At 43.6% G+C, this 24650-nt stretch overlaps 1 protein-coding gene across 1 annotated transcript in view; it reads left to right on the top strand.

The window, feature by feature from the left end:
* Positions 1-3715: 3715 nt before the first annotated feature.
* LOC125463615 (ATP-binding cassette sub-family C member 3) overlaps positions 3716-24650 on the top strand; it is a 145522-nt gene continuing 124587 nt past the window's right edge. Inside the window, exon 1 of the mRNA XM_059653855.1 lies at positions 3716-3896. Coding sequence (XP_059509838.1) covers positions 3849-3896 — 48 coding nt within the window. The 5' untranslated portion in view covers positions 3716-3848. The remainder of the gene's footprint in view (positions 3897-24650) is intronic.

The raw sequence follows: 24650 nt of genomic DNA, 5'->3' as shown, positions 1-24650 counted from the left end.
TTCTCTGATCACAAACATTTCTGTTTTGGAGAGTGCATGTTCCCATCCAGGAGAAAATGGAACAGCCTTTCCCAGCCCTTCCCCATTCGGGACGTGGGGGTGAGGGGTGGTGAGGCTATCCTGAAGAGGTTGCTCACTCACTGTTGCTGCTGCCCAAAGACAGTCCTGTCTAACCAGCTCCATGTAGCTGCCCACCGTGAGCAGGCACTGACTGAAGGACTCCCAGCTTCACAGCCCAGTCCCTCTCACACATCTCCATCAGTTTCTGGGGAAAGGGATTCTGCTAGAAGCTTACATGACCTTGTTCAGTCTGAGGACCTCAGGGCATCATCAACTTCACATGCTCATGCATTTTGTTATTTGCTGGTGAGATGTGTCTGTTGCTGGATGGCCAACATTTGTTGCCCGTACCTAGCTGCCCTCGGTGGTAGTGAACTGTCTTTTTGAGCTGCAGCAGCTCACTCACTGTAGGTTCACTCATAATGCCATTGAGGAGGGAGTTCCAGGATTTTTACCCAGTAACAGTGAAGGAACAATGATATATTTCCAAGTCAGGATGGTTAGTGGTTTGAAGGGGGACTTGCAGGGGGTGGTGTTCCTATGATTATGCTGCTCTGGTCTTTCTAGATGGAAGTGATTGTGTATCTAGAAGGTGTTATCCACAGAACCTTGGTGAATTTCCCTAGTGGATCTTGTGGATCTTGCACACTGCTGATACTGAGCATTGCTGATGGAGATGGATGTGGTGCCAATCAAGTGGGCTGTTTTGTCCTGGCTGGTGTTAAGATCCTTTAGTGTCGTTGTCTCTGCAATTATTCAAGTGGAGAGTACTTAATCATACTCCTGGCTTGTGCTTTGTAAATGGTCAGGATTAGGGTAAGGAGACAAGTTACTTGCTGCAGGATTTCTAGCCTTTGATTTATTCTTGCAGCCACAGTATTTATATAGCGATATCAATTCATTTTCTGGTCAACAGTAACCCCCAGGTATTGATAATGGAGGATTCAGTAATGGTAACACCATTGAATGTGGATAGGCCTATTGTCTGGCACTGTACAATAGTTGTTATTACATGACACTTGTCAGCCCAAGTCAGGATTTTGCCTGGGTCTTCCTGCATTTGGAAATGGAGTCCTTCAGTATCTGAGGAGTCATGGATGGTGCTGAACACTGCACAATCATCGGTGAACATCCCCACTTCTGACCTTATATGGAGGGAAGGTCTTGATGAAGCAGCTGATGATGGTTGGACCTAGGACACTGCCCTGAGGAGCTCCTGCAGAGATGACCTGGAGCTGATATAACTGACACCCGACAACCACATCCATCTTCTTATGTGCCAGGTATGACTCCAACCACTGGAGAGTTTTCCCCAATACCCACTGATTTCAGTTTTGCTAGGGCTTATTGATGCCATACTTAGTTGAATGCAGCCTTGATATCAAAAGTTGACACATCTCTGGACTTCAGTTCTTTTTTCCATGTTTGAACCAATGAGGTCAGGAGCTGAGTGGCCCTGGCAAAACCCAAATAGGGTGAGCCATTTGTCCCACCCTTTCAGTTTTGAACTTTCTGCGGTTTGTATGAAACATCAGGAAGTTGCACTCGCTCCCCCTGTTCCATTGCAATCGCCATGTCACCTGGTAACCTGAGATGCTGCAATGCTATCGCCTAATTTCTAAACTGCAAGGCATACATTTCAGCTCCCCACTCAGTAACTGGATACTCGTCTTTCTGATCCATTGACCACAATTGGTAAGGACAGGCGAAAAAACCTCCTCCACCATAATCCTCAACACCAGTACTCCGCATGGCTGCGCACTCAGCCCCCTACTATACTCCTTATGCACTCACAACGGTGCAGCCAAATTCCATCCTAACTCCTTACAAGTTTGAGGCCAACACCACCATTATAGGTTGGATCTCAAACAATGACAAGACAGAATACGGGAAAGAGACTGAGTGCTCAGTGACATGGTGTAAAGACCACAATCTCTCCATCAACATCAGCAAAATGAAGGAGTTCATCATTGACTTCAGGAAACAGAATGGAGGGCACTCCCCTGTCTGAATCAGTGGTGCTGCGGTGGAGATGGTTGAGAGCATCAAGTTCCTAGGAGTGACGATCACCAACATCTGTCCTGGCCCACCCATATCGACACGACGGTCAAGAAATCACAAAATGGCTCTATTCCTCAGGAGGCTACAGAAATTCAGCACGTCCCCAAAGATTCTTTACCAATTTTTATGGATGCACGATTAAAGCATCTTATCTGGATGCATCACAGTGTGGTATGACAGCCAGTCTTCCCAAGACCACAGAAAATGACAGAAAGTTGTGAACATAGCCCAGTCCATCACGTAAACCAGACTTCCATCCATCAACGCCTTCGACACATCGCATTGTCTCTGGAAAGCAGCGAACATTATCAAAGACCCCTCCCACCCCAGTTATACTCTTCCACTCTCTTCTGTTGGGTGCAAGATACAAAACTCCGAATACATCTACAAACGGATTCAAGCACATCTTCTCCCCCTGTTATCAGACTTTTGAATGGACCTCTCAAATAGTAATTCTAAACCCTTTCTCTGCACCTTCTTCATAGTTGCGATACTGTATTCTGCACTCTGTTCTGATGCCCTGGTGCACTTTGTATGGTAGAGCATACAACACAACACTTTTCTCTATTCTTCAATTAGACATGGTCGTCTGGAAAAATGGAAAAAAAACGAGAGAAGGCAAACCAGGGGAGGAGTTAGGCACTTAATGGTATGGTCCTGGGGTGTGTCACTGAACAAAGAGACCTAATGCTGTCATTGTGTAGTCCCTTGAAAGCGGAGTCACAGGTAGACAGGGTGGTGAGGGAGGTATTGGCACACTTGACTTCATTGGTCAGAACATTGAATATTGGAGATGGGATGTTATGTTATGGCTTTACAAGACATTGGTGAGACCACTGTTGGAGGCTGAAGTGTAACCTTACAGAGGCTTATAAAATCTTGAGGTGCATAGATGGGGGAATAGACAAGGTCTGATTGCAAGGGTGGGGCAGTCCCAAACTTTAAGGGCGAGAGAGGAAAGATTTAAAAGGGAACTGAGGGGCATTCACACAGAGGGTGGTGCGTGTAAGGAATGAGCTGCCAGGGAAGGTGTTTGGGGAGGCTGCTACAATGAATAGCAAAGGCGTACAGGGATATGGGCTAAATGCTGGCAAATGGGATTAAATTAATTTAGGATATCTTGTCAGCATAGACAGCTCGTACCGAAGGGTCTGTTTCCATGCTGTACATCTCTATGACCCTGAGGTACCGGTACATCCATCAACAAGCTCCCGAGAAGCACGACAAAGGAGCGGTGCTAGAGTGGGCGGGGTTATGTGGGGGCGGGGTCATACGAATGGGTGGAGCTTAGCCCACGAAACGTGCTTGCCGTCCACTGGCTGGGACCCGCCCTAGGGGCGGTGCTAGGCTGCGTGGGCTGGGTCCTATCGTGCGGTGTGGGCGGGGCCCGTGTGCGTGACGAAAGGAGGTGCACTCTGAGTGGGCCCTTTCCGTGCCCTGGGGGGGGGGGTCGATATGTGGGCGGGAACCATGTGTGGGGCGGTGTGTGGGTGGAGCCTATGTTTGGGCGGGGCCAGTGTGTTTGGCCCGTAGGGGGGCTGGGGTCCGTGCGCTGGACGGAGTGGGCGGGGTCTGGGTGTGCGGGCTGCTTGCGGTCCCTCGGGCGGACGATAAAGCCAGCATTGGAGCGGGAGGTAGCTTCTTCGCTGCGTCGGTGTCGCAACGCTGAGGCTCGTCTCTGAGCGCCTGATTCCCTCAGAGAGCCTCCAGATCGCCGGCTGAGCAGCATGGAGTGGCTGTGTGACACTGAGTCTGGGAGCCCGCCCAGGCTGTGGGTAAGAGGCTCATTCCTCGATGCTGAGGCGGTAATCCTGAGGGGATGGGGATGGAGATGGAGATGGAGATGGAGATGGGGCCGTGAGGGGTATTGGGGGGGATTGGGTCATTGAGGGATGGGCCAATGAGGGGATTGGGAAATGGGGGCAATGAGGGAATTGAGGGGTAATTTTGGGTCTGGATGGGGCAGTGAGGCCATTGTATCGTCAGTGAGACGATTGGAGGAGGGCAATAAGGGATCTAGAGGGGCAGCAGTAGGATGCTGTGCACTAGGGGCTGGTGCAGTCAAGGGACTGGAGGGGTGATGAGGTTGGAAGGGTATGGAGTAGTGTGGGGGTGCAACAAGGTGTTGTGGCGGTGGGGATAGATTGGAAAGCACAATGGGGAGTGATTTGGGAAGCTTTGGGAAGAAACAGATGTTTAAAATTGACAAGGAAGTAAGTTATTGGATATAAATACTGAAAGAACTGTGGATGCTGTAAATCAGGAACACAAACAGAAGTTGCTGGAAAAGCTCAGTAGGTTTGGCAGCATCTCTGAACAAAAAAATGAGAGTTAACGTTTTGGGTCCAGTGACCTTCCTCCAAGAGATGAATCATGGTTAATGGATGTCTTTTGTGCTGGAGCTTATAGTGAAATTCCCCATGTGTCATTGTTGGGATCCTTTCTTCTCTTGGTGCACATTAACCTTGGCGTGCAGGCCAGAATTTCAATATTTGTGGCTGATGCACAATTTAGCAACGTTGTAAACTTGAGGTGCATAGTGTAGTACATTAGCAGGACATTGACTGCTGCTTAGTGAGGAGAAGAAAAGACCAATGAAGTTGATGCAAAGAAATGTTGAGTAGTTGATTTTGGTAGAAAAAAACATGGACAGACAGTACAAACTGACTATTATAACTGTTGAAGGGGTAAGTAGTGTATACATGCATAAGATGCCAGGACTGATTCAGGTTAGGGAAATGCAGTTTAATAATGTAACTGGAGCACAAAGTACAAGAGCCAAGGAGGTTATGTTGAGCTTGTGCAAGACACACTATTTTGACCAGTTCTGGATGCTGCACTTTTCAAAGAATGTGAAGGACTTGGAGACGGTGTGGAAGAGATGAACGAGAATGGTGCCAGTGATGAGAAACTTTGGTTGCAAAAGTAGATTGGAAAGGTTGGGGCCATTTTCCTTGAAGAAAAAGTTGAGGAGATCATATAGAGGTAATCAAAATGCTGATGAATCTGTCCAGTGAAGAGAAGGAGAAACTGTTCCCACTTGTGAAGGGATTGAAGGTGAGGGCACAGGTACAAAGGAATTGGTGAAAGAAGCGATCAGAGGGAAAAGCTTGTTCACCCAAGGGTGGCTAGGATCTGGAATGTAGTGCTGGAGAATGGTAGAGGAAGGTCCAGTCAAGGGTTTTGAAAGGAAGTTAGACAATTTTCTAAAAAGAACCGAAGTGCAGGGTATGGAGAGGAGGCTAGATAATGGCATTAAGTGAAATGCACATTTGGAGAGTCAGTGCAAACTTGTTAGGCTGAATGGCCTTCTCCCAGCACTGTTGCCATGGGGATAATGAACTTGAAGTGGGATGGATTAAGGAAACATGAGGGATGGAGTGGGGGGGCTGGTTGTGATGTTGGGGAAGGGTGTCATGTTGGGAGGTACCAGTACTCAAACCCACATGTTCTTTGACCTCCACACTTTGAGGGGAGACTCCCCATCACCATGATACACGGTCAGCCTGACCGGCAACAGCTGTCATTGTAATGTATTGCTCTGAATATTGTGAATATTTCACATGTTGACATCTGCATTGTTAATATTCCAGTCACTTTCACTGGTTGTGTTTATACGCTGGGCTTAAAAATAAGTTTGAATTAATTTTCATAACTGTTGCTCCAGTGTACTGTGGTGTACCCATGGTGTGTAAACCTGGGCTGGGATTTTTGTTTAGCAAAAATATTTCAGCTTTGCTTGTTCAGTCATCTCAGTTTTGAATACAAACAAATGAATAACGAGATTAGACAGCGTAATAACTTGGAGAGTAATGTTTTCTCATTAATGGCACTTAATACTGTATCAGGATGTTCTGCATTGTAGAATTTGGGTTGTTGAATGCCGAAGAAAAATGAAAACGTGTGTAGGGCATGGCCAGGTCTCTTCCCCATTGCGCCCCCCCCGCTCCGCTCAAATTTCCCCTAAGGAGCTCAGGGTTGTGGGATGGTGTAAGCAATACTATAACTACCATCATCTTGCTAACCCCGGCAGGTCGTTATCTGGAAAGAGAATAGCACTTGCTGTTGTGATCAGCTGGGACTTTTTTCACTGGAGTGTAGGAGGTTGAGGAGTGACCTTTTGTTGAGGCTTTTAAAATCATGAAGGGCATAGATAAGTTGAATACCAAAGATATTTTCCCGAAGGTGAGGAGCATACTGTTCAGGTGAGAGGAGAAAGATTTTAAAAAGGACATGAGGGACAACCTTTTTACACAGTAAGTTCTGAGGAACGGTCACCAGACCTGTAACATTAGCTCTGTTTTTTCCTTCACAGATGCTGCCAGACCTGCTGAGCTTTTCCAGCAACTTTGTTTTTGTTCCTGATTTACAGCATCCGCAGTTCTTTTGGTTCTTTTTAACACAGTAGTTAGTTGTGGAAAGAACAGACAAAGTGGTGGATGCAGGTACGTTTACAACATTTAAAAGACCATTTGGATAAGTAGCTGAATAGGAAAGGTTTGGTGATTATATGGGCCAAACACAGGCAGGTGGGACTAGTTTAGTTTGGGAACATAGTTGATGTGGACAAGTTGGACTAAAGGGTCTGTTTCTGTGCTGTGTAACTGACTGCGTAAAGGCACTTTCTCCAGAGATCTGGTCTTGTGGTCTGAGCTGCTGTGAATTCTGCTGTTGCTTCACATCTGTCACTGCAGGGTTTGGCTACTTTCCACTCTTGGACATTTGACCTGTGAATCGGTTATTTGGTTTGCTGATTCTCACTTCAAACCTATTGAATTGTTTGGCTACAGGCCACAAGCTTTATTTACCAATGTCACTGGACAAGAGATCAGATGGGGAACGATCTGTGTCTGTGTAGTGTTGTTTGCCTTAACTTTGGCCCAGCCCCACGTGTGTGAGAGGAGCTGTAACTGAGCATTTCATTGCTGCTTATGAGGTCAGGGATTGGTGAGAATGCTGCTCCTCTCCTGCCTAGGTATGGCAGGTGTTCTGGTTTGTTAATCCCTCCTCTTGCTGAATGCAAAGGATTCCAGGTAAAGATTTGTTCCTTCGCCTCAGGCTTACATTGAATATTTAACTCTACAAAATGTGCTCATACATGTTATATCCTCCTGGTTATCTGTAAAGTCTTTTGTATCTCAATTTAGTTTTTCTCCGAAAGAGGGTTCATTGCCTGACTCAGACTTCATTGTGCTTGACTGCTTATAGCTATCACGCATTCCTGAATCTCATGGTGCTCTCTACCTACAGACAGATTTTAACTCTGTCTCCAGCCCCAGTACACACCCTATTGTCCATAATTGAGATCTGAGTTTGCTGCTATTCTGGCTCCATGATGATCACTTATCAGCTGATATTCTACGTTCAGTGCAGAGCCTGATGCTGCCCCATGGTGGAGCGGAATGGTCAGGAGACAGTGTGAGCTGTGTAGAAGGCACTGTTGCCCCATTGTGACAGCACCTGTGAGGCAGTGTGGGGACTGGTTCTGGTCTTCTGAGATTAAACATCTGAGCTGTCAGGTGGATGTCTAAAATCCTGAGACTGCTGCTGAAAGAACAGCATGGGAGTTCTCTTGGGTGTTGCTGGTTAATCATTTGAGACTGATTGCCTGAACGTTATTGTTGTGGGATCTTGCTTTTTGCAAATTGGCTGCTACATTTCCTCATTACAAAATAATGTACCTGGTGAGGAGAGCATTGCACATCAAGCTCTCGTAAACATAGAGGCTGTGAAGGTTAGGTTCTTTGAGCTTCACTCACTGGTTTGAATGTAGATAGTGGGTGTGCGCCCTGAAATTGTTAGTAAGCTGCTGAAACATACTGTTGCCTTTTGTGTTAGGAACTGTACAATAGGAGTTCCCTTGGTAACTGGGAAAGTTAATATTTGACTTTGCTAATGCAGCACGCTAAGTATGTCTGTTGTTTTAATCAATCTGTTGAGTGTACAATTTGATACTGAATCTGTTCACTGGGGCCCCAGGCTCAGTCCCTCTCAGGGTCGGGTAGGTGGCAGGGTTTCATCATTTAATGCTCACCTCTATTTAGCCCAGCTGTGGCTGGAACTGGTTAGCTGTGTATTATGAAGTACGTTGTAACTGTAGGGGCGTTAGAAAGATATTGGGCTTCACAGTAGTGAGCTTTAGCTGATTTCACTGTTTGATATTTTGAACATTGACTTGTTCATGGTTAAACACAACTTGTCTTCTATTGCTTTGACATCCAGATCTGATCAGTTTGAAAACCAAAAGCGTGATTATGCTTCGAGATATTTCTGACATTGCAACAAGATAAAAATCAGAAATAAGATATTTAAGTAACTTTAATCTGTATGGCTGTGAAGGCTGTTCTAAATAGAGGTCTGGTGTGGACTAGTGGCCAGTGTCCCAATCAAAGGGCAGGTGCAGTTGGATGATCTCTGTTGTCTTTGAAGTGATCACAGTCAAGCCTGACCTAATTGTCACTGAGAAACCTTACTTACCAGCTCCTCTGTCCAGCGATCAGGAAGTGTCTGAGTTCAGACACTTCTAGTTTGGCTGTAGAACTGTCCATTTTTGGGATGGTGATCCTGGGACAACTTTGCTCTGTTCAGATTCAAGTTGCTGGATAAACTTACTTCACAATCTGAAGTGTTGCTACCTTTTTTAAAAGCAAATTACTGCAGATGCTGGAAATGTGAAATTTTAAAAAAAAAAATGCTGGAAAGGCTGTTCCAAAGAAAAAGCAGAGATAATGGGAACTGCAGATGCTGGAGAATCTGAGGTAACAAAGTGTGGAGCTGGGTGAACACAGCAGGCCAAGCAGCATCTTAGGAGCACAAAAGCTGATTTTTTAAGAAAAAATTAACTGTTTTGCTCTCCACAGATACTGTCAGACCTGCTGAGTTTCTCTGGCATTTGTTTGTTTCAGACTTGAAGCATCCGCAGTAGTTTGGTTTTAACGCAGAATGCCTGCACTGTGTAAACAGGCCATTTGGCCCATCAAGTCCACTGACCCTTCAGCAGCATCCCACCCAGTCCCATTCTATCCCTGTAACCCTGCATTTTCCCATGACTAGCCTGCTTACCGCTCAACACTGTGGGCAATTTAGCATGGCCAGGCCACCTAACCTGCACATTGTTGGACTGTGGGAGGAAACTGGAGCACCCAGTGCAAACTCACGCAGACATTGGGAGAAAGTGCAAACTGCATGCAGACAGTTGCCTGAGGCTGGAATTGAACTTCCGTCCTTGGTTTTGAGGCAGCAGTGTCAACCACTGAGCCATTCTGCTGCTCTTCAGAATTCGGCTGTTACACATTGCCCTTTTTCAGGATGTGCAACAGAGTAAAAGAGATAAATCCTGACTTGGCTCCACTATTCCGTGTTTTGCTGTGAACTCCTCACTATATCACGGTCTGTTATGGAACCAGTGGTAACCTCCCTTCCATGCTTTTGAACAGGCTGAATCCTTGCTGAGCCTTTGTCATGTCTTGATTCCCATTGATTCTTGCATTCTCTCTGGCCTTTGAACAAAGGTCTTTTAAAGACGTGTTTCTTTGTAGGAGTCCTTCCAACAAGGCTTTGTTTTGATTCTGATACACTTCACTATAAATAGTGATACCCAGAAAGTTTGTGAAGTTCATTCGTCAACTCTAGATTGTTGTACTGATACTGCCAGAAGATGGCTCTTGAGTTGTTAATCCAGTTGTCGTGACCATATCATAAGTCGGTTTGATAATATCCTAAGGATATTCTCAAACTTTCAAGTTCCAGCATGTTTTTTTTCCCTGAAGATTGATGTAGCCAAAAGGAGTACAGGTGCAAATTCAGTGGCTGTCTGGAGAGGATCTCTGAATGTCACATCTGCAGCTGTCAAGGATGTTTCAGTGGAAAAAGTGTAGCACAAACTGAACTGTAATCCCCTCGGAATTATCTTCATGACTTTAAAAAAATAATGTACATAGATCTGGGCAAGAGACATATGTTTTGCAATTCTGTGTACGTTGTGGCCTGACATCTAGTTTATGGACTTTGAGGACAGTTATTTAACATCCCTGCACTACAGGTGAAAGAAGAGAAAAGATCTGTCTCTGAGTAAGAAGCCATTTAGAAACCACTGTTGAAAAGAACCAGGACAAAAGAGTTTCTAGCAGCTTGCAAAGCCAAGAATCTCAAAATTGACACTTCAGTTGCCAACATCAGCACTATCAGTAACATCCCCATGTAACACCCGCATGTTCCACTATCTACTATTTATGAACAACTTTGATTGCTCCATATATCTTTGGGATTTGTCTGGTTAGGAATGAGAAGAATGTGTGCTGCATTACTGTCTTTCTTTTTTTTTTCCTCGTCTAGTAACTAATAAACTCCTGCTTTGTTAACCTAAGAAAGCCTGGCTGTAGACCCGAAAAGTCAGCCTTCCTGCTCCTCTGATGCTGCTTGGCCTACTGTGTTCATCCAGCTCTACACCTGATTAAATTGGGTCCTTTTTAAAACCAGTTCATGTTGCCTAGGGGAAAGACAGCCACGTGCGAAAGGATTCTTTTCAACTTACCCTTGATAGGCTACAACAAGGTTGTGGATGAATGAAAGTGACCCAATTCACCAGGAGCTTGACAAGTTGGGGAACCTTGTAGGGTGGGAAATGGTGGGGGGCTGCATGTCATTCTACTGGAATTTAAGGTGTAGGGTCTAATTGATTTAATTCACCTGTTCTTTCACCATAGACTTATTTTTCTTTTTGAATTGCAAAAATAAAACTTTATGTTCTAGAAAAAGGCCATTCAGCCCGTTGTGTCTGCAGCAGCTGCTAGAAGAGCTACTTAGCTAGTCCCGCTCTGTAGCCCTCCAAATTCACCCATTTCAAATGTATATCTGCTCTCTTGTTTTGTTTGGAAACCTCTCATGGAATCTGCCTCCACCACTCTCCAGGCAGTGTGTTTCAAATCCTAACAACTCAGTAAAGAGGTTTCTCCACTTCTCACTCCTAGATCTCTTGCCAACAATCTTGAAATTGACTCCTAGTTACCAATATACCAACTTGTGGAAACAGAGTATCCTTTTTAACCTTGTCAAAATTGCTTATAATTTTGAACACTTCAATATGGTCACCTTTCGTTCTCCTTGAAGCAGACAAGATTAAGCCCAATTTCAGTAATATTTCCTTTGTATCCAAAATATCCATCATTCCTGGTGTCATGCTATTAAATTTCCCTTGTATTCTCCCCAGGGCTTTAAAATCCATCCTTTAAATAAGGTGCCGAAGATCTGGACATAATGCTCCAGATGTGGTCTAATCAATGATTTGTAGAGGTGTAGCATCACTTCCTTGCTTTGTTCCCTTTTGAAAGCTATTCTTAAGTCTGCTCCCACCATCCATTCAAGCATTGCATACCAAATTTCAGTTCAGTTTCCTCATGCTTCCTTGTTCTCTTGTCCATTATTTTCAATCTAGTTTCTGACCCTTACTTCACTGGAAACAGTTTCTCCTTATTTACTTTATCTAAACAAATACCAATTCCACCTCCTAGGAACACTACCAAATGCCATCAGAGATTGGTTCTGTAGCTGATGAGCCTGATCCTACAGCCCTATGACCAGTGACATGGAATTTCCTGGGTCGTCAGTCAGACTTGCTAGTGAGTAATTGCCAACGACGACGTGCACTTCAACACTGCACGTCTTTACATTGCCCATCCTCCTCCTTTCTAACAAACTGTATCACTTTACAAAGTTTTTGGACAAACACTTGAAATGCCCAGGTAAAGTGCTGAAAAGTAGGATTCAAATAAGTAGATGCTGGATGATCAGCACAGACAAGATGAGTGAAACAGTCTTTTCTGTACTGTAAATACCCTGACATCATCCACTTGGCATTAAAAGTGCCTGCCCATTTTCCCCGAAGTCTGTCCTCTCAAAACCTGTTACCTTGCCAATTTTTATCATCTATAAACGATTTGTGGTGATGCCCTTTATACAGACATTCAGGTAATTACTATAAACCAAAAGGAACAGATGATACAACGCTAACTCCCTCTAGACTCCCTCTGCGTGCTACATCCTGGTACATTTTTAAAAAAAGCATTACTTTCACCCTGGGGATGGTAGGAACTGCCGATGCTGGAGTCTGAAAATAAGTGTGGAGCTGGAGGAACACAGGCCAGGCAGCATCAGAGGAGCAAAAAAGCTGACGTTTCGGGTCAGGACCCTTCTTCAGAAATGTGGGAGGGGAACGGGGCTCTGAAATAGAGTGGTGGGTGGTGATAGCAGGTATATAATGGAGTGGGTAGGTGAGAGAGAAGACAGACAGGTCAAGGAGGCAGGGATGAAGCTAGTAAAGGTAAGTGTAGGTAGGAAGTGGGGTTGCGGATTGGTCAGTGAGGAGGGAGGGGCGGGTAGATCAGAGAAGATGGACAGATCAAGGAGGTGGGGATGAGAGGGAGTGCTGATCTTAGGATGAGGTAGGGAGATTTTGAAATGAGTAAAATCCACATTGAGTCTGTTCCTTGGCTGGTTTTGGTTCTATTCTACTGTGGTCCCTGTAATCCTGTGGCTTTCGATTTTTCAAAGTATTTTGAGGTGCTTTACCAACTCTCTCCTGTCTTAATTTCATCAACTCCATTATTTCAGCAAAGAACTCTAGTTAATTTAAACATGGTTTTCCTTTATTAATTTTTAACTTTCATTTGTTAACACATGCTTTTCTAAATGCCAATTAGTTTTGTCCCAGATTATTGTCTCTGATTTCCTAATCAGTTACAAGTCTGTAGTTGCTGGATTTATCCCTTCCTTAAAAATATCTAAGTAAACAAGCCACTGAAGCAGATGTGACTGGTTGCTAGGTGATTATAATTTTCAAGCGTCAAGCCAATGGGTGTTTATAAGATGTGTGCCTTCCATTGGAATCATAGCTACTGTTGATTTTAGAATTGGCCAGGAAGTGGGGTATGAGGCTGTTAGATAAAAGAATTGCGGCCTCAAAAGGAAATGGATTATTTGCATTAAAGTCAAGTTTCTAATTTATGTCTAATGTAGGAAATGTTTGGTTCTCTGATTTTTCTCTTTTTAAAGGATGTTTTGGTTTTGCCTTTGTGGCATTTAATTTTTGAGTTGAAGGTTTTCGGTCCACTCAAGGTCTCAAACAACATCAAAAACCATGATCATAGAATTTCTCTGAACAAGGGGCCTTTCTTTCATTATATGTGGAGTTTTTGTTTGGAACAGCAATTCACTTAATTCTCTCATACTCTGTTTTCACTTTTAAGCATTTCTCCAATTGCTTATTGAGTGTGCATGCACCACCCTTTTTCAAGCAGCTTTTCTGACCATAATGCTCTGAAGATGTTTACTGTTCCTAACTCCTGCTTTTTTTTGCCACTCTCTTTAATTTTGTCCTCTGGGTGCTGATGTTTTTGCAGTTGGAAAGCATTTCACCTTGATAACAAGGTGTACAGCTGGATGAACACAGCAGGTCAAGCAGCATATTAGGAGCAGGATGCTGCTTGGCCTGCTGTGTACATCCAGCACCACACTTTGTTATCTCGGATTCTCCAGCATCTGTGGTTCCTATTATCTCTGATTCAATTTTAACCTCACTGTGAAGCCTCTTCCAGGGATGCCTAACCTGAGGAAGTTACCCCCCCCTCCCTCAGGACAAACCTCAGGGGATTGCTCCTCTCCACCTATCTTCTCCTCTATCCATCTTCGATCCGCCTCCCCCCTCTCCCTATTTATTTTAGAACCCTCTCCCCATCCCCCTTTTCTGATGAGCGGTTTAGGCCCGAAACGGCAGCTTTTGTGCTCTGTAGTCTTAATATCAACCTATGAATGAACAGTGCTGGACTCTCCTCCTGCATCCCTCCTCCTCCCCACGTCCATTTGTAAAACAAACATCTCTTCAATATTTTGCTTTCTTGACCAATTTCCTTTCTGTTTTTGCAGGTTTTTTTGCTGTCAAGTCACATGGCATTTTGTCAGATGCTTTTGGAAAATTGATTTAATGGGTGAGGCAGTGGTGTAGTGTTAACATGAATGGGGTAGTAATCCAGAGGCCGAAAGTAATGCTGTTGAGACACGGGTTCATGTCCCACTGTGATAACTGGTGAAACTTCAATGCAGTCAATAAAATCTGGAACTGAAAGTTAATTTGCTGGTCGCCATTGCTGAGACAATCAACAGTTGTAAAAGCCCACATGGTTCACTGATCTCCTCTTTAGAGGAAGGATGCCAACAATGTTTATTTGATCTGGCCTACATATGATTCCAAACCCCCAGCAATGTGGTTGACTCAGAGATGCCTTGACAGCCTCTTATTCTCCAAACCCTAACTACCCTTAAACTATGTAGGCATTGCCTGCATTAATTAATAATTGAAGAATTAAAAATAACTTGAATGAGGAAAGTGACTATACTATTGCTAAGTTTGCAAATGACGCAAAAGTAGATGGAAAAACAAGTGGTGAGAATGAGTGCTGAAAGATATAGATAGGTTACGTGAACAGAAACTTGGCTTTTGGAATATAATTTGAGGTTGTGCACTCTAGTAGGGACAATGGAGAAGCTGAATATTATTTAAGTGGAGAAAGAATGCAGAAGCTGTCAAACAGAGGGATTTGGGAGATTTTGTGCATCAAGCATCAAAAGCCAACATTCAAGTTCAGTAGGTAACCGGAAAGGGAACTGGAATGTTTGCCTTCCTTTCAAAGGGAATGCGGCGTTTTAAAATACAATTTTTTTTGTAAAATTATACAAGACACCATTCACGTTACAGCTGGAATATTGTGAATAGTTTTGGGCTCCTTTATTTAAGGAAAGATATACTGGCATAGGAGGCAGTCCAGAGAAGGTTCATTAGCCTATTCCCTGGAATAGAGGAACTGTCTTGGAGAGGTTGAGTAGGTTGAACTTGTACTCATTAAGCTTAGATTGAGAAGCCTTATTAAAATACAGAATTCTTAGAGGACCTGAAAGTGTAGGTGAGAAAAGGTTGTTTCCCTTTGTGGGAGAATCTAAAACCAAAAGGTATAATCTCAGAATAAGAAGTGACACATTTAAGACAGAAGGAATTTCTTGAGGGCTGTGAATCTGTGGAATTCTTTACTGCAAAGGGCCATGAGACTGTCAGTATGTGTATTCCAGCCTGAGAGAGACACTTTTTTTTAATATGAGGGAACCAAGGGTGATGGGGAAAAGCCTGGAAAGTGGAGTTGAGGATGATAAGATCAGCCATGGTCTCATTGAATGGCAGAGCAAACTCTATGGACAGAATGATCTACTTCTGCTTCTATGTCTTATGGTCTAACTGTATTACACTCATCAAATTTCTGTTACTTCATGAAACAACTGAAATAAATTCATCAGACACAATGTGAAAATAGCAGGCCATGCAGCTTCCGTGTGATAGTTAAAGGATAGAGTTTACCTTTCTCTGGTTTGGCATAAGTAATGTCCGGAAAGATAGGCAATGTAGAGAGAGTGTAAAGATAAGAATCTTGGCATCAAATGTCATTCTTTCCAGTTTTAAATGGTGACATTATCTCACCATTGAGCAATGACCATGTTTATTTCCATAAACTTGTGTATCATTTGAAATATGAATTTGACTTGTTTAAGACCTACTTCCAATTCTTCTCTCTTTCATTGAGAAACTAGGCACAAAGTCCTGACATGGAAATCAGAGCTGAGTGCTAATCCAACTGCTTCACAACAACATTCTTGCATACTGTGTGACCACCATCCTTAGCATCAGCATCAGTTAGCATCAGCAAACCAGCAGCTTTGTCCTATACTGTTTCAACTCTTGAGAGCACTTTGGCCCTTCAGTATTTTACTTTGGAAGTTCAGTGATGCTACAATATGCATTCTTCTGCAAAACTGCCTGGCTATGTGAGTGCTGCTAGCCTCTCTATACTTCACATTGCTTTTTAGGAGCACGCTCGCTGATGTCAGCACTGACTGAGGGGGCCTGTCTGTGATTTCCAGTGCTTTTTTTCTCCCAACAAGACCTTACTGCAAAGTTAGAGGTGAAGTAGAAGCAAAGTACTGTCCCCAGCAAATGGAAAGTGTTCTGCTAGGCATCCCTTTTCACCTAGCATGCAGCATTCACCTGGTTGCAATTTGGACCCAAGCTGGCTTGCTCTAATGGTAAAATGCCCTGTGGTGATCTGTAGGTGAAAGCACTGCTCTCCTTTCCAAAACCCGATCACTAACAACTCCAGGTCCCTGTCCTTGTGCAAAGAATTTTGTTTTCCTTTTCCTGTGGGCTGGGTAGAGACCTGAGCACCAGACTGAGAAGCTTTGTTTTTGCCTTCTAGCACATGAAGTGGTGTGCAGCTGAGCTTTAAATATGGCAACATAGGACAAAGAACAGTACAACACAGAAATGGGCCCTTTGGCCCACAATGTTGTACCGACCATGACACCAAATGAAACAAATCCCTTCAGCCTGCCCTTGGTCCATATCACTCCATTCCTTGCATATTCGTGCAAATATCTAAAAGTCCCTTGAATGCTCATTGTATCTCCCTCTGCCACCCTCGCAGGGTGTTCCAGACACCTACTGCTCCTTTTTTAAAAAAAGACTTGCCCCTCACCCCTCGTTTGAACTTTCTCCCTCTCACCTGAAATGAACGCCCCTTAGTATTGGACATCTCAACTCTGGAGAGGGGATCAATTCTGACTGTCAACCCTATCTGTGTTTCTCAATTTTGTAGACTTCTATCAAGTCTCCCTTCAGCCTCTGCTGCTTCAGAGAAAACAACCCGTGTTTTTCTAGCCTCTTCTTATAGCTCATACCCTCTAATTCGGGCAACATCCTGGTAAACCTCTTCTGCACCCTCTCCACGTCCTTCCTGTAATGTGGTGACCAGAATTGAACGCAATACTGTGTGGCCTAACCAAAGTCAATAACATCCTGACTCTTGTACTCCATTCCCCAAGCTAAAAAGGCAAGCATGCCATATATTGTCTTTACCACCCTATCTACTTGAGTGGCCACTTTAGGAAGCTATGTACTTGAACCCCAAGATCTTTCTGTGTGTCAGTGCTGTTCAGGGTCCTGCCAGTAACAGTACACGTTTCCTTAACATTTGATCTCCCAAAGTACAGCACCTCGCACTTAAACAAGATTAAACTCCACCTGCCACTTTTCTGCCCATATCCTCAACTGACCTATAATCCCACTGTATCCTTTAACAACCTTCTACATTGTCCACCACTCCACTATTGTGTATTGTCTGCAAACTTACTAAACTACCCACCCTGCAACATTAATGCTGTTAAGTCTCAGTGATAAGTACTTCTGCCTCTCTGATTTCCCGAAGAAAAGTGGCCAAGAGCCAGGCTGCGTCATTGAATGAGATGAGAAGCAGACTTGAGGAAATGCTGCGACAAGCCGTGGATCTTGCCCAGCCAAGCACTGAGCCACAGTTTCTCATTTTCAGTTATTGTTTCAGTTTGAGAAAAAGTCCTGGACCTTATGCCTAACAAGAGATTTAGTTTTAGCCTGACTCTCATCTTTTTGTCTTCAATATCCCCGTTGAGTATACATGATATAAAGCACCATTTTTTAATAATGTATCAATTTAAACCACAACCACCTTTGAGGATTTAGGAATATGTCTCCCTCCGATCCTGCAGTTTCTATATCTCCCTCAGGGGAAATCCCCCACTGAGATTATGCTGCATTTCTATTCTTTTCTCCTCGCAAAGTGCGTCACTTGACATCTTTAAATTAAAATTGCATCTGCCATCTTGCTGCCTGTTTCAGCAGCCTGACTACATCCTCCTGATGTTTGCTGCTATCCTATATCCTACTTGCTACGTTGTCATGTTTTGTATCACCTGCAAATTTCCAATCGCTTGATGTCCAATTTTGTAAATATACCAAGGAAAGCAATAGTTCTACCATTGCCAGCTGTGAGACTCACTGTACACTTCCCTGTGGTCTGAGAAACCTGTGTTCGGCTCCTTTGCCTCACTTCATGAGCAGCGAGGGATGATGGATCAGGTGTGGGTATTTGGTCAAATGCAGCAGATGGACAGAAAGAGATAATTGGAGCTCAGTTGCAGCGACAATATCAGTGACAAGTTAGCCCATCAGCGTGGACTTATGGTGATGGCTTTGGAAACGCTTTTGGGTTCCTAGCAGCTTCCACATCTTTGGGGCGGTCCTAGCGATGACTCATGGCAGTTGCAGCAGAGGAGAGTTTCATCGCCAGCATCTGTGACTGATACAGATTCGCGGGGACGGTGGACTGGGTTTAGACCTAGAGTGGACTCATGGTGACAGTGGAATTGGGTTTTGGTTGTTGTAATACCCAGTGCCATCAGTGTGTCTGTACTAGTGAGGTCCATCAAGGGCTTGGTGACAAGGGCATTGGTGGAAGCATGATGGTGCTAAAGAGTGGCAGCTTTGGTTCTGGCTGCAGTGCAGGAAAGGGACTTGTGCCTGACCACCAGGCCCACGGCCCATGTTGGAGCACTTAACAAGGAGGACTGAAATGTTGAACACCTTTTCTTCATTCTTCTGCCTTTATCTTCTGTGTTTTAAAAGTGGCGCTGGAGAGTGGCAACAGTACTCAAGACTTTTAACTGTATTTTGTAACAAGATACAGATGACAATAAATAAATCAAGTCCAATCCTATTTCTCAGACATTTTTGCACTCCTCTCCATTTGACTTCTCAATTTCATTTGTCCATTTTCCATGGGTCTACAGATGGCACTTGGTTACTATTTTACAGCGTTATTAGATTACCTCCTTCAGCCTTTTTGCTTAATCAAGGAACTCAATCAGATGCTTCAGTCAGGATTTGATTTTAAACAGTTATGTTGATTTGGCCTTTATTATTGCCCATGCTGCTCCATGTGAGAGTTAATTTTCTTTTTGGCAGTAATTTCCACTTGCTTTTCAACCACTGATATTACATTGGCCAGTAGTGTTGGGCTTATCCCTCTTCTCTTTTAGTTTTGTTGAACAGATGTAAGGCATTTATAATCCTTCTGTCCTCTGGCTTTCGTAGAGAATTGAGAGACTGCAGAACAAAGAACAAAAAATTACAGCACAGGAACAGGCCCTTCGGCCCTCCAAGCCTGCACCGATCAAGATCCTCTGTCTAACCTGTCATCTATTTTCTAATGGTCCGTGTCCATTTGCTCGCTGCCCATCCATGTACCTGTCCAAATATATCTTAAAAGATGCTAACGTGCCTGCGTCTACCACCTCCGCTGGCAACAGGTTCCAGGCACCCACCACCCTCTCTGTAAAGAATTTTCCACGCATAGAACTTCTGCTTTCTCCACACTAGCTCCCCTCAGCAAGTTGAGATGCATCACACCTGGGATTGAGTGTGACTGAGCCATACTGTTAAGAGATCAGTCACAATGACAGGACTGTACAGTGATATTCGTCAGTCAGTCACTGTCTGCATGATCAATGGTTAACCCAGTCATGTGAATTCTCTTAAAGTGAGACCTGCAAAGTAGAGTAGAGGAGGAGGATGATGATGATATAGAGAGTACTGTAGATAAATGCTTGCAACAGCATACTCCAAGTATGGGTGATGTTTTGTGAATCATTCTAATGGTTTTTGGTGTAGATTGCAGTTTGCAGATTTATCCCTATCAGTTTTACAAAGGCAGCAAGTAACCAGTATACTGCACGATGATGCTTACTGCAATATCAGTGAGCACACTTTGATCTTGTTTCAAACCACAAGTGGATAATAATTTGTCACATCACTTTTTCTGCTGATGCTATACTGCAAGTTTTGCTATCTACATGTTTAACTCTGCATGTAGCAGGGTTTTAAGCAGGCTTTTTGAGCTTACTGCAGCACTGTTTTTATACCCACTGTCCCATGAAACACTCCCAAGGATACAAAGACTTGCATTTATAAAGTGCCTCTTCATGACTTTTGGACACTCCTTAACAGTTAATAATCAATTAAGTGTTTCTTTTTCCACGTAATGTTGTAATATAGTAAATACAGCTATCCGTTTGTACATAGCTAGCTCATGTAACAGCAATTTGCTAATGACAAGATCGTATTTTCTGCATTCAGTGATTCAGTCGGGCTTGCAGTGTGCTGTGTTTACATGTTCTGGAAGCTTTGCATATTAATACACAATGCCTATTTGCAGACAGGGTCTATGTTCTAAAATGTGTGCAAGTATTACAGCTGTTTCAGTATAACAAAATAGATTACTGACCACCTGGGATCCATCTGGTTAAAATTTAAACAAAGCCTGGCTGTTAACTGTCAATCAGCAATACTAAATGGGTGGGGAGAGAGAGTTTGAGATTGACACCAGCCAGGACAAAATCAGACCTCTTGATTGTGGCGCTGCATTCATCCAGGCAAGTGGTGGTCCCATTGTAGAGTTAGGGACTTGGCAGCTCTAGTGACTGCTACGTTGCTGAGATCAGCCCATTGTAAGATCATCGCAAAGGTGGAGCCAGAGAACAGCATCATAGTTGCAAAGGTGTCGGTGGTATTCCAGAAATGGACTCAGGGCACCTGAGTGTTCGCAGACTGAGGTTCGGACTTTGCGGTTTTGTTTCTCTGGTGGTGAGGACTCCTGATGGAGGTGGGAGAGTGATCTGGACATTTCCTTTTCCTTTTGGCTGTTCCTTTTTGTTTCTGCTTCTGATTTTAATCTTGCCTTGTGTTCTAAGATGGTGCTGGAGAACGGTGACTTGTACACTTCACTATACTCCTGTATTCTTGTGTTCCTGAACTCGAGACCCCAGAATCAAAATAAATCACTTGTTTCTTGTCGGTGGGGAACAGTCTTTTAGGGATCAGAAAGTGAGTTACCCACTGTGTAGAACTTCTAGGTTCTCACGTACAGTAACAACTTTATTTATATGGTTGGTCAATGGCAACCCCAAGATGTTGGAAGTGGGGGAATTCAGTGATGTGAAAATGTCTGATTGGCAATGATCTTTGCGTGGCATTTGTGTAGTGTGAGTGTTACTTGCCACTTGTCGGCCAAACCTTGGATATTGTCTAGATCTTGCTGTGCTTGGACATGGACTGCTTCAGTAGCTGTGGAGTTGCAAATGGTGCTGAATATTGTGCAAATATCAGTCAACATCCCCACTTCTGATCTTGATGGGGTGGGGGGGGGGGGGGGGGGCGGTGAGTGGTGGGTGGAGGTCGTTGAAGCAGCTGAAGATGGTTCAGCCTGGGACACTACCCTGAGGAATTCCTACAGAGATGCCCTGGATCTGAGCCAACAGCCACAAAACCATCTTCCTCTGTGCCATATGTGACTCCAATCAGTGGAGCTTTTGCCTCTGATACCTATTGATTCCAGTTTTGCTAGGGCTCCTTGATGCCACACTCGGTCAAATGCAGCTTTGATGTCAAGTGCTATCGCTCTCTCCTCACCTCTGGAGTCCATGTTTGAACCAACACTAATGAAGTCAAGTGGTAAGTGCTCCTGACAGTATCTGAACTGAATCACTGTTCCATTTGATGGCAATGTTCATGAACACTTCCATTACTTATGGGGACAGTAATTGGCTGGTTATGATTTTTCCTGCTTTTTGCATCTTAGGATGCTATTGTTTATTATTTACCCAAATTACTGGGTAGATGCTGGTGTTGCTGTACTGGATGAGCTTGGCTGGGGTGCTGCAAGTTCAGGAGTGTAAGTGTTCAGTACTATTGACAAAATATTATCAAGCAATTTAAGCTTTGCAGTATGCAGTGTTTCAACTGTTTCTTTATCATATGGAGTGAATATAATTGGCTGAAGTTTGGTATCTTTTCTGGGATGTCTGGAGGAGCTGCACTAGATCGACAAGTATGACCCTGAGTACAAAATAAAAACCGAAAGAACTGCCGATGCTGTAAATCAGGAGTAAAAACAAAGTTGCTGGAAAAAGCTCAGCTGGACAGGCAGCATCTGTGGAGGAGAAAACAGAGTTACTGTTTCGGGTCTGGTGACCCTTCTTCCGAATTGATGGTGGCTGGGAAAACATCAGTTTATATGCAGAAAATAGGGGGGTGGGGTTGGGAGTAAACGATAGGATAGAGTCCAAAGAGAGAGAAAAGAGAAAGTGAGTTGGACAGACAAAGGAGTTGCTAACAGTCCAGCTGGGAGGGTGAGTAGTTGTTAATAGGAACTCTTAGTGGCTAACGACAGGGTGGTGTTACTATATAGTCTGCCATTATACACCCTCACTTGTTAGTTTTTGTTTTCGAAGAAGGGTCCAAACCTGAAACGTCAGCTCTCCTGCTCCTCTGATGCTGCCTGGCCTGCTGTGTTCATCCAGCTCAACACTGTTATCTCAGACTCCAGCATCTGCATTTCTTACTATCTGTTTATTCCTAACTTGTTTTGTCTTTTAGAAGTTTGACACAAACAAATGGCTCACTAGGCCATTTTAAAGAGCAGTTAATAGTGAGCGTTGCTGTTGGAAAGTTGAGTTTGATGTAGGCTAGATGAGACAAGACTACCAGCCCCTTCCCTAAAGTATGGTAATGAACCAGGTAGGGGTTTTATTACAATTGACAACAGTTTTGCCGTTGTCATTAGACATAATTTTTAACCCCAGGTTTCTAGTGAATTCAGATTCCACCACGGTGGTAGAATTTGAACTTTGCCTTCCGAAGCATTGTGGTTCTCTAAATCACTAGTCCATTGCCAATACCATTTTGCCACCACCTCCCTCTAGTCTCCTTTTAAATCTGATTAATTTTGTATATATCCAGTGGAAATTTGTTAAACCATCCTATTCACTTTGGCATGTAAAATAATAAATGGTTCAAATTGGTATTAGAAAAATGTTGGCCTTATCATTAATATATTGCCACTAATATTTGAAATAACAGATTAGAAAAATTGCCACAGAAAATGAACTTTTATTTTGGAAAGGCATTCGTAGTAGTTCTTGTGAGTTGTTCCTCTAGATTTACCTATTAGTCTCTCATCTCGAAGTACAATTTTAAACTATACAGCTGAAAGAAATGTCAGCATTCTAACTAAACACACTGGTTAACATTTAAATGGTTAAAAGAATCAAGTTTTAATAGTAAAGTACCTGTTTAAAACTGAATACCTGGTTCACCTGTATGTTCATACCTTGCAGTGGCTTATATCTTCTCTCATGCCCTTACTTCAAGGATACTGGGTAAGCTTGTATGTTCTGTGCCACAGTGTGGAGCTGTGAGCTGCTCCGTTATTGAATCTCTAGGCAATGCCAAGAAATAAGCATGTTCCATGCCTTGCCTTCCCTTCCTTTTGGGATGTGTCCAAGATCGAGCAAATATTTCCTCCAGGGCTGCTTTTACAAACCATTTGCCACTCCTCAGATACTAACCTAGTGTGTACCTGGATACAGTTAAGATTTGGATGATAGCTAGATTTGGGTTGACAAATGTCGAGTAACTTTCATGACAAGTGCCAGGGAATGACCGTCTCTGACAAATGAAGATCTAACCATCTTTGCACTTAAATACCCACTGTCAACATCCTGAATGATACCATTGACCAGAAACTGACTGGACTAGTCATGTAAATGTTGTGGCTAAAAGAGATTAATAAACTCCACATCATCCAATGGAAAAAGAGTTCATCCTTTTGTGATTCCCTGCCTGAATAGTTACAGTTGTTTAAACAAAATTTTTCTCTGGCAGGAGTTTGAGGTTTGCTTACAGTCTTGCCCTTTCTTGTTTAGTTTTTATTCCTTACTGAGAAAACTAATTAACCTTGTATGAAGCAAAAAAGTTTATTACGTTGAATTTGCACCTCAGAAACAGGCCACTGTCACAGTAACAAAATGTGAAGCTGGATGAACACAGCAGGCCAAGTGGCATCTCAGGAGCACAAAAGCTGATGTTTCGGGCCCAGACCCTTCACCAGAGAGGGTCTAGGCCCGAAACGTCAGCTTCTGTGCTCCTGAGATGCTGCTTGGCCTGCTGTGTTCATCCAGCTTCACATTTTGTTATCTTGGGAACTGCAGATGCTGGAGAATCCAATTATCTCTGACCACTATAACAGTAGTTCTGTTAAAGGGCTGGTTTCCCCAGACTTGGATCAATGACTTCAGATTGCACCATGATAACTGGGGAATTTAAATTTTAAAAATTAAATAGATCTGCATTTAAAAAAGAAACTTGGTTCAAAAGTGAGTAGCAAGAATGACAGATGCTGGAGTCCGATAACACCATGTGGAGCTGGAGGAACACAGCAAGCCAGTCAATATCAGAGGAGCAGGCAAGTTGATGTTTCGGGTCGGGATTCTTCAGAATGAAGGAACGTCAACTTTTCTGTTCCTCTGGTGCTGTCTGGCCTGCTGTGTTCTTCCAGCACTGCACTGTTTCAGTAATGGAATGCTGAAAGGACCCGATTTTTATTGTTTTTTTGAATAAGACATATTCTGCTTTGCTAATGCTGTTCAGTGAAAGAAATTTGCCACTGAGCCCCAACCGTGGGCCATGTGACTCTTAACTGCCGTCTGAAATGACCCAGCAAGCTGCTCACTTGTGGAGGTGGATCACCCATCACCTTTCAGGCTGGGCTGTGGGTAATCAGAAGTGT

The sequence above is a fragment of the Stegostoma tigrinum genome, chromosome 22 (genome assembly GCF_030684315.1).
Source record: "Stegostoma tigrinum isolate sSteTig4 chromosome 22, sSteTig4.hap1, whole genome shotgun sequence".
Lineage (NCBI taxonomy): Eukaryota > Metazoa > Chordata > Chondrichthyes > Orectolobiformes > Stegostomatidae > Stegostoma > Stegostoma tigrinum.
The sequence above is the reverse complement of the archived record's forward strand: the minus strand, read 5'-3'. Positions and strand labels throughout refer to the sequence as shown.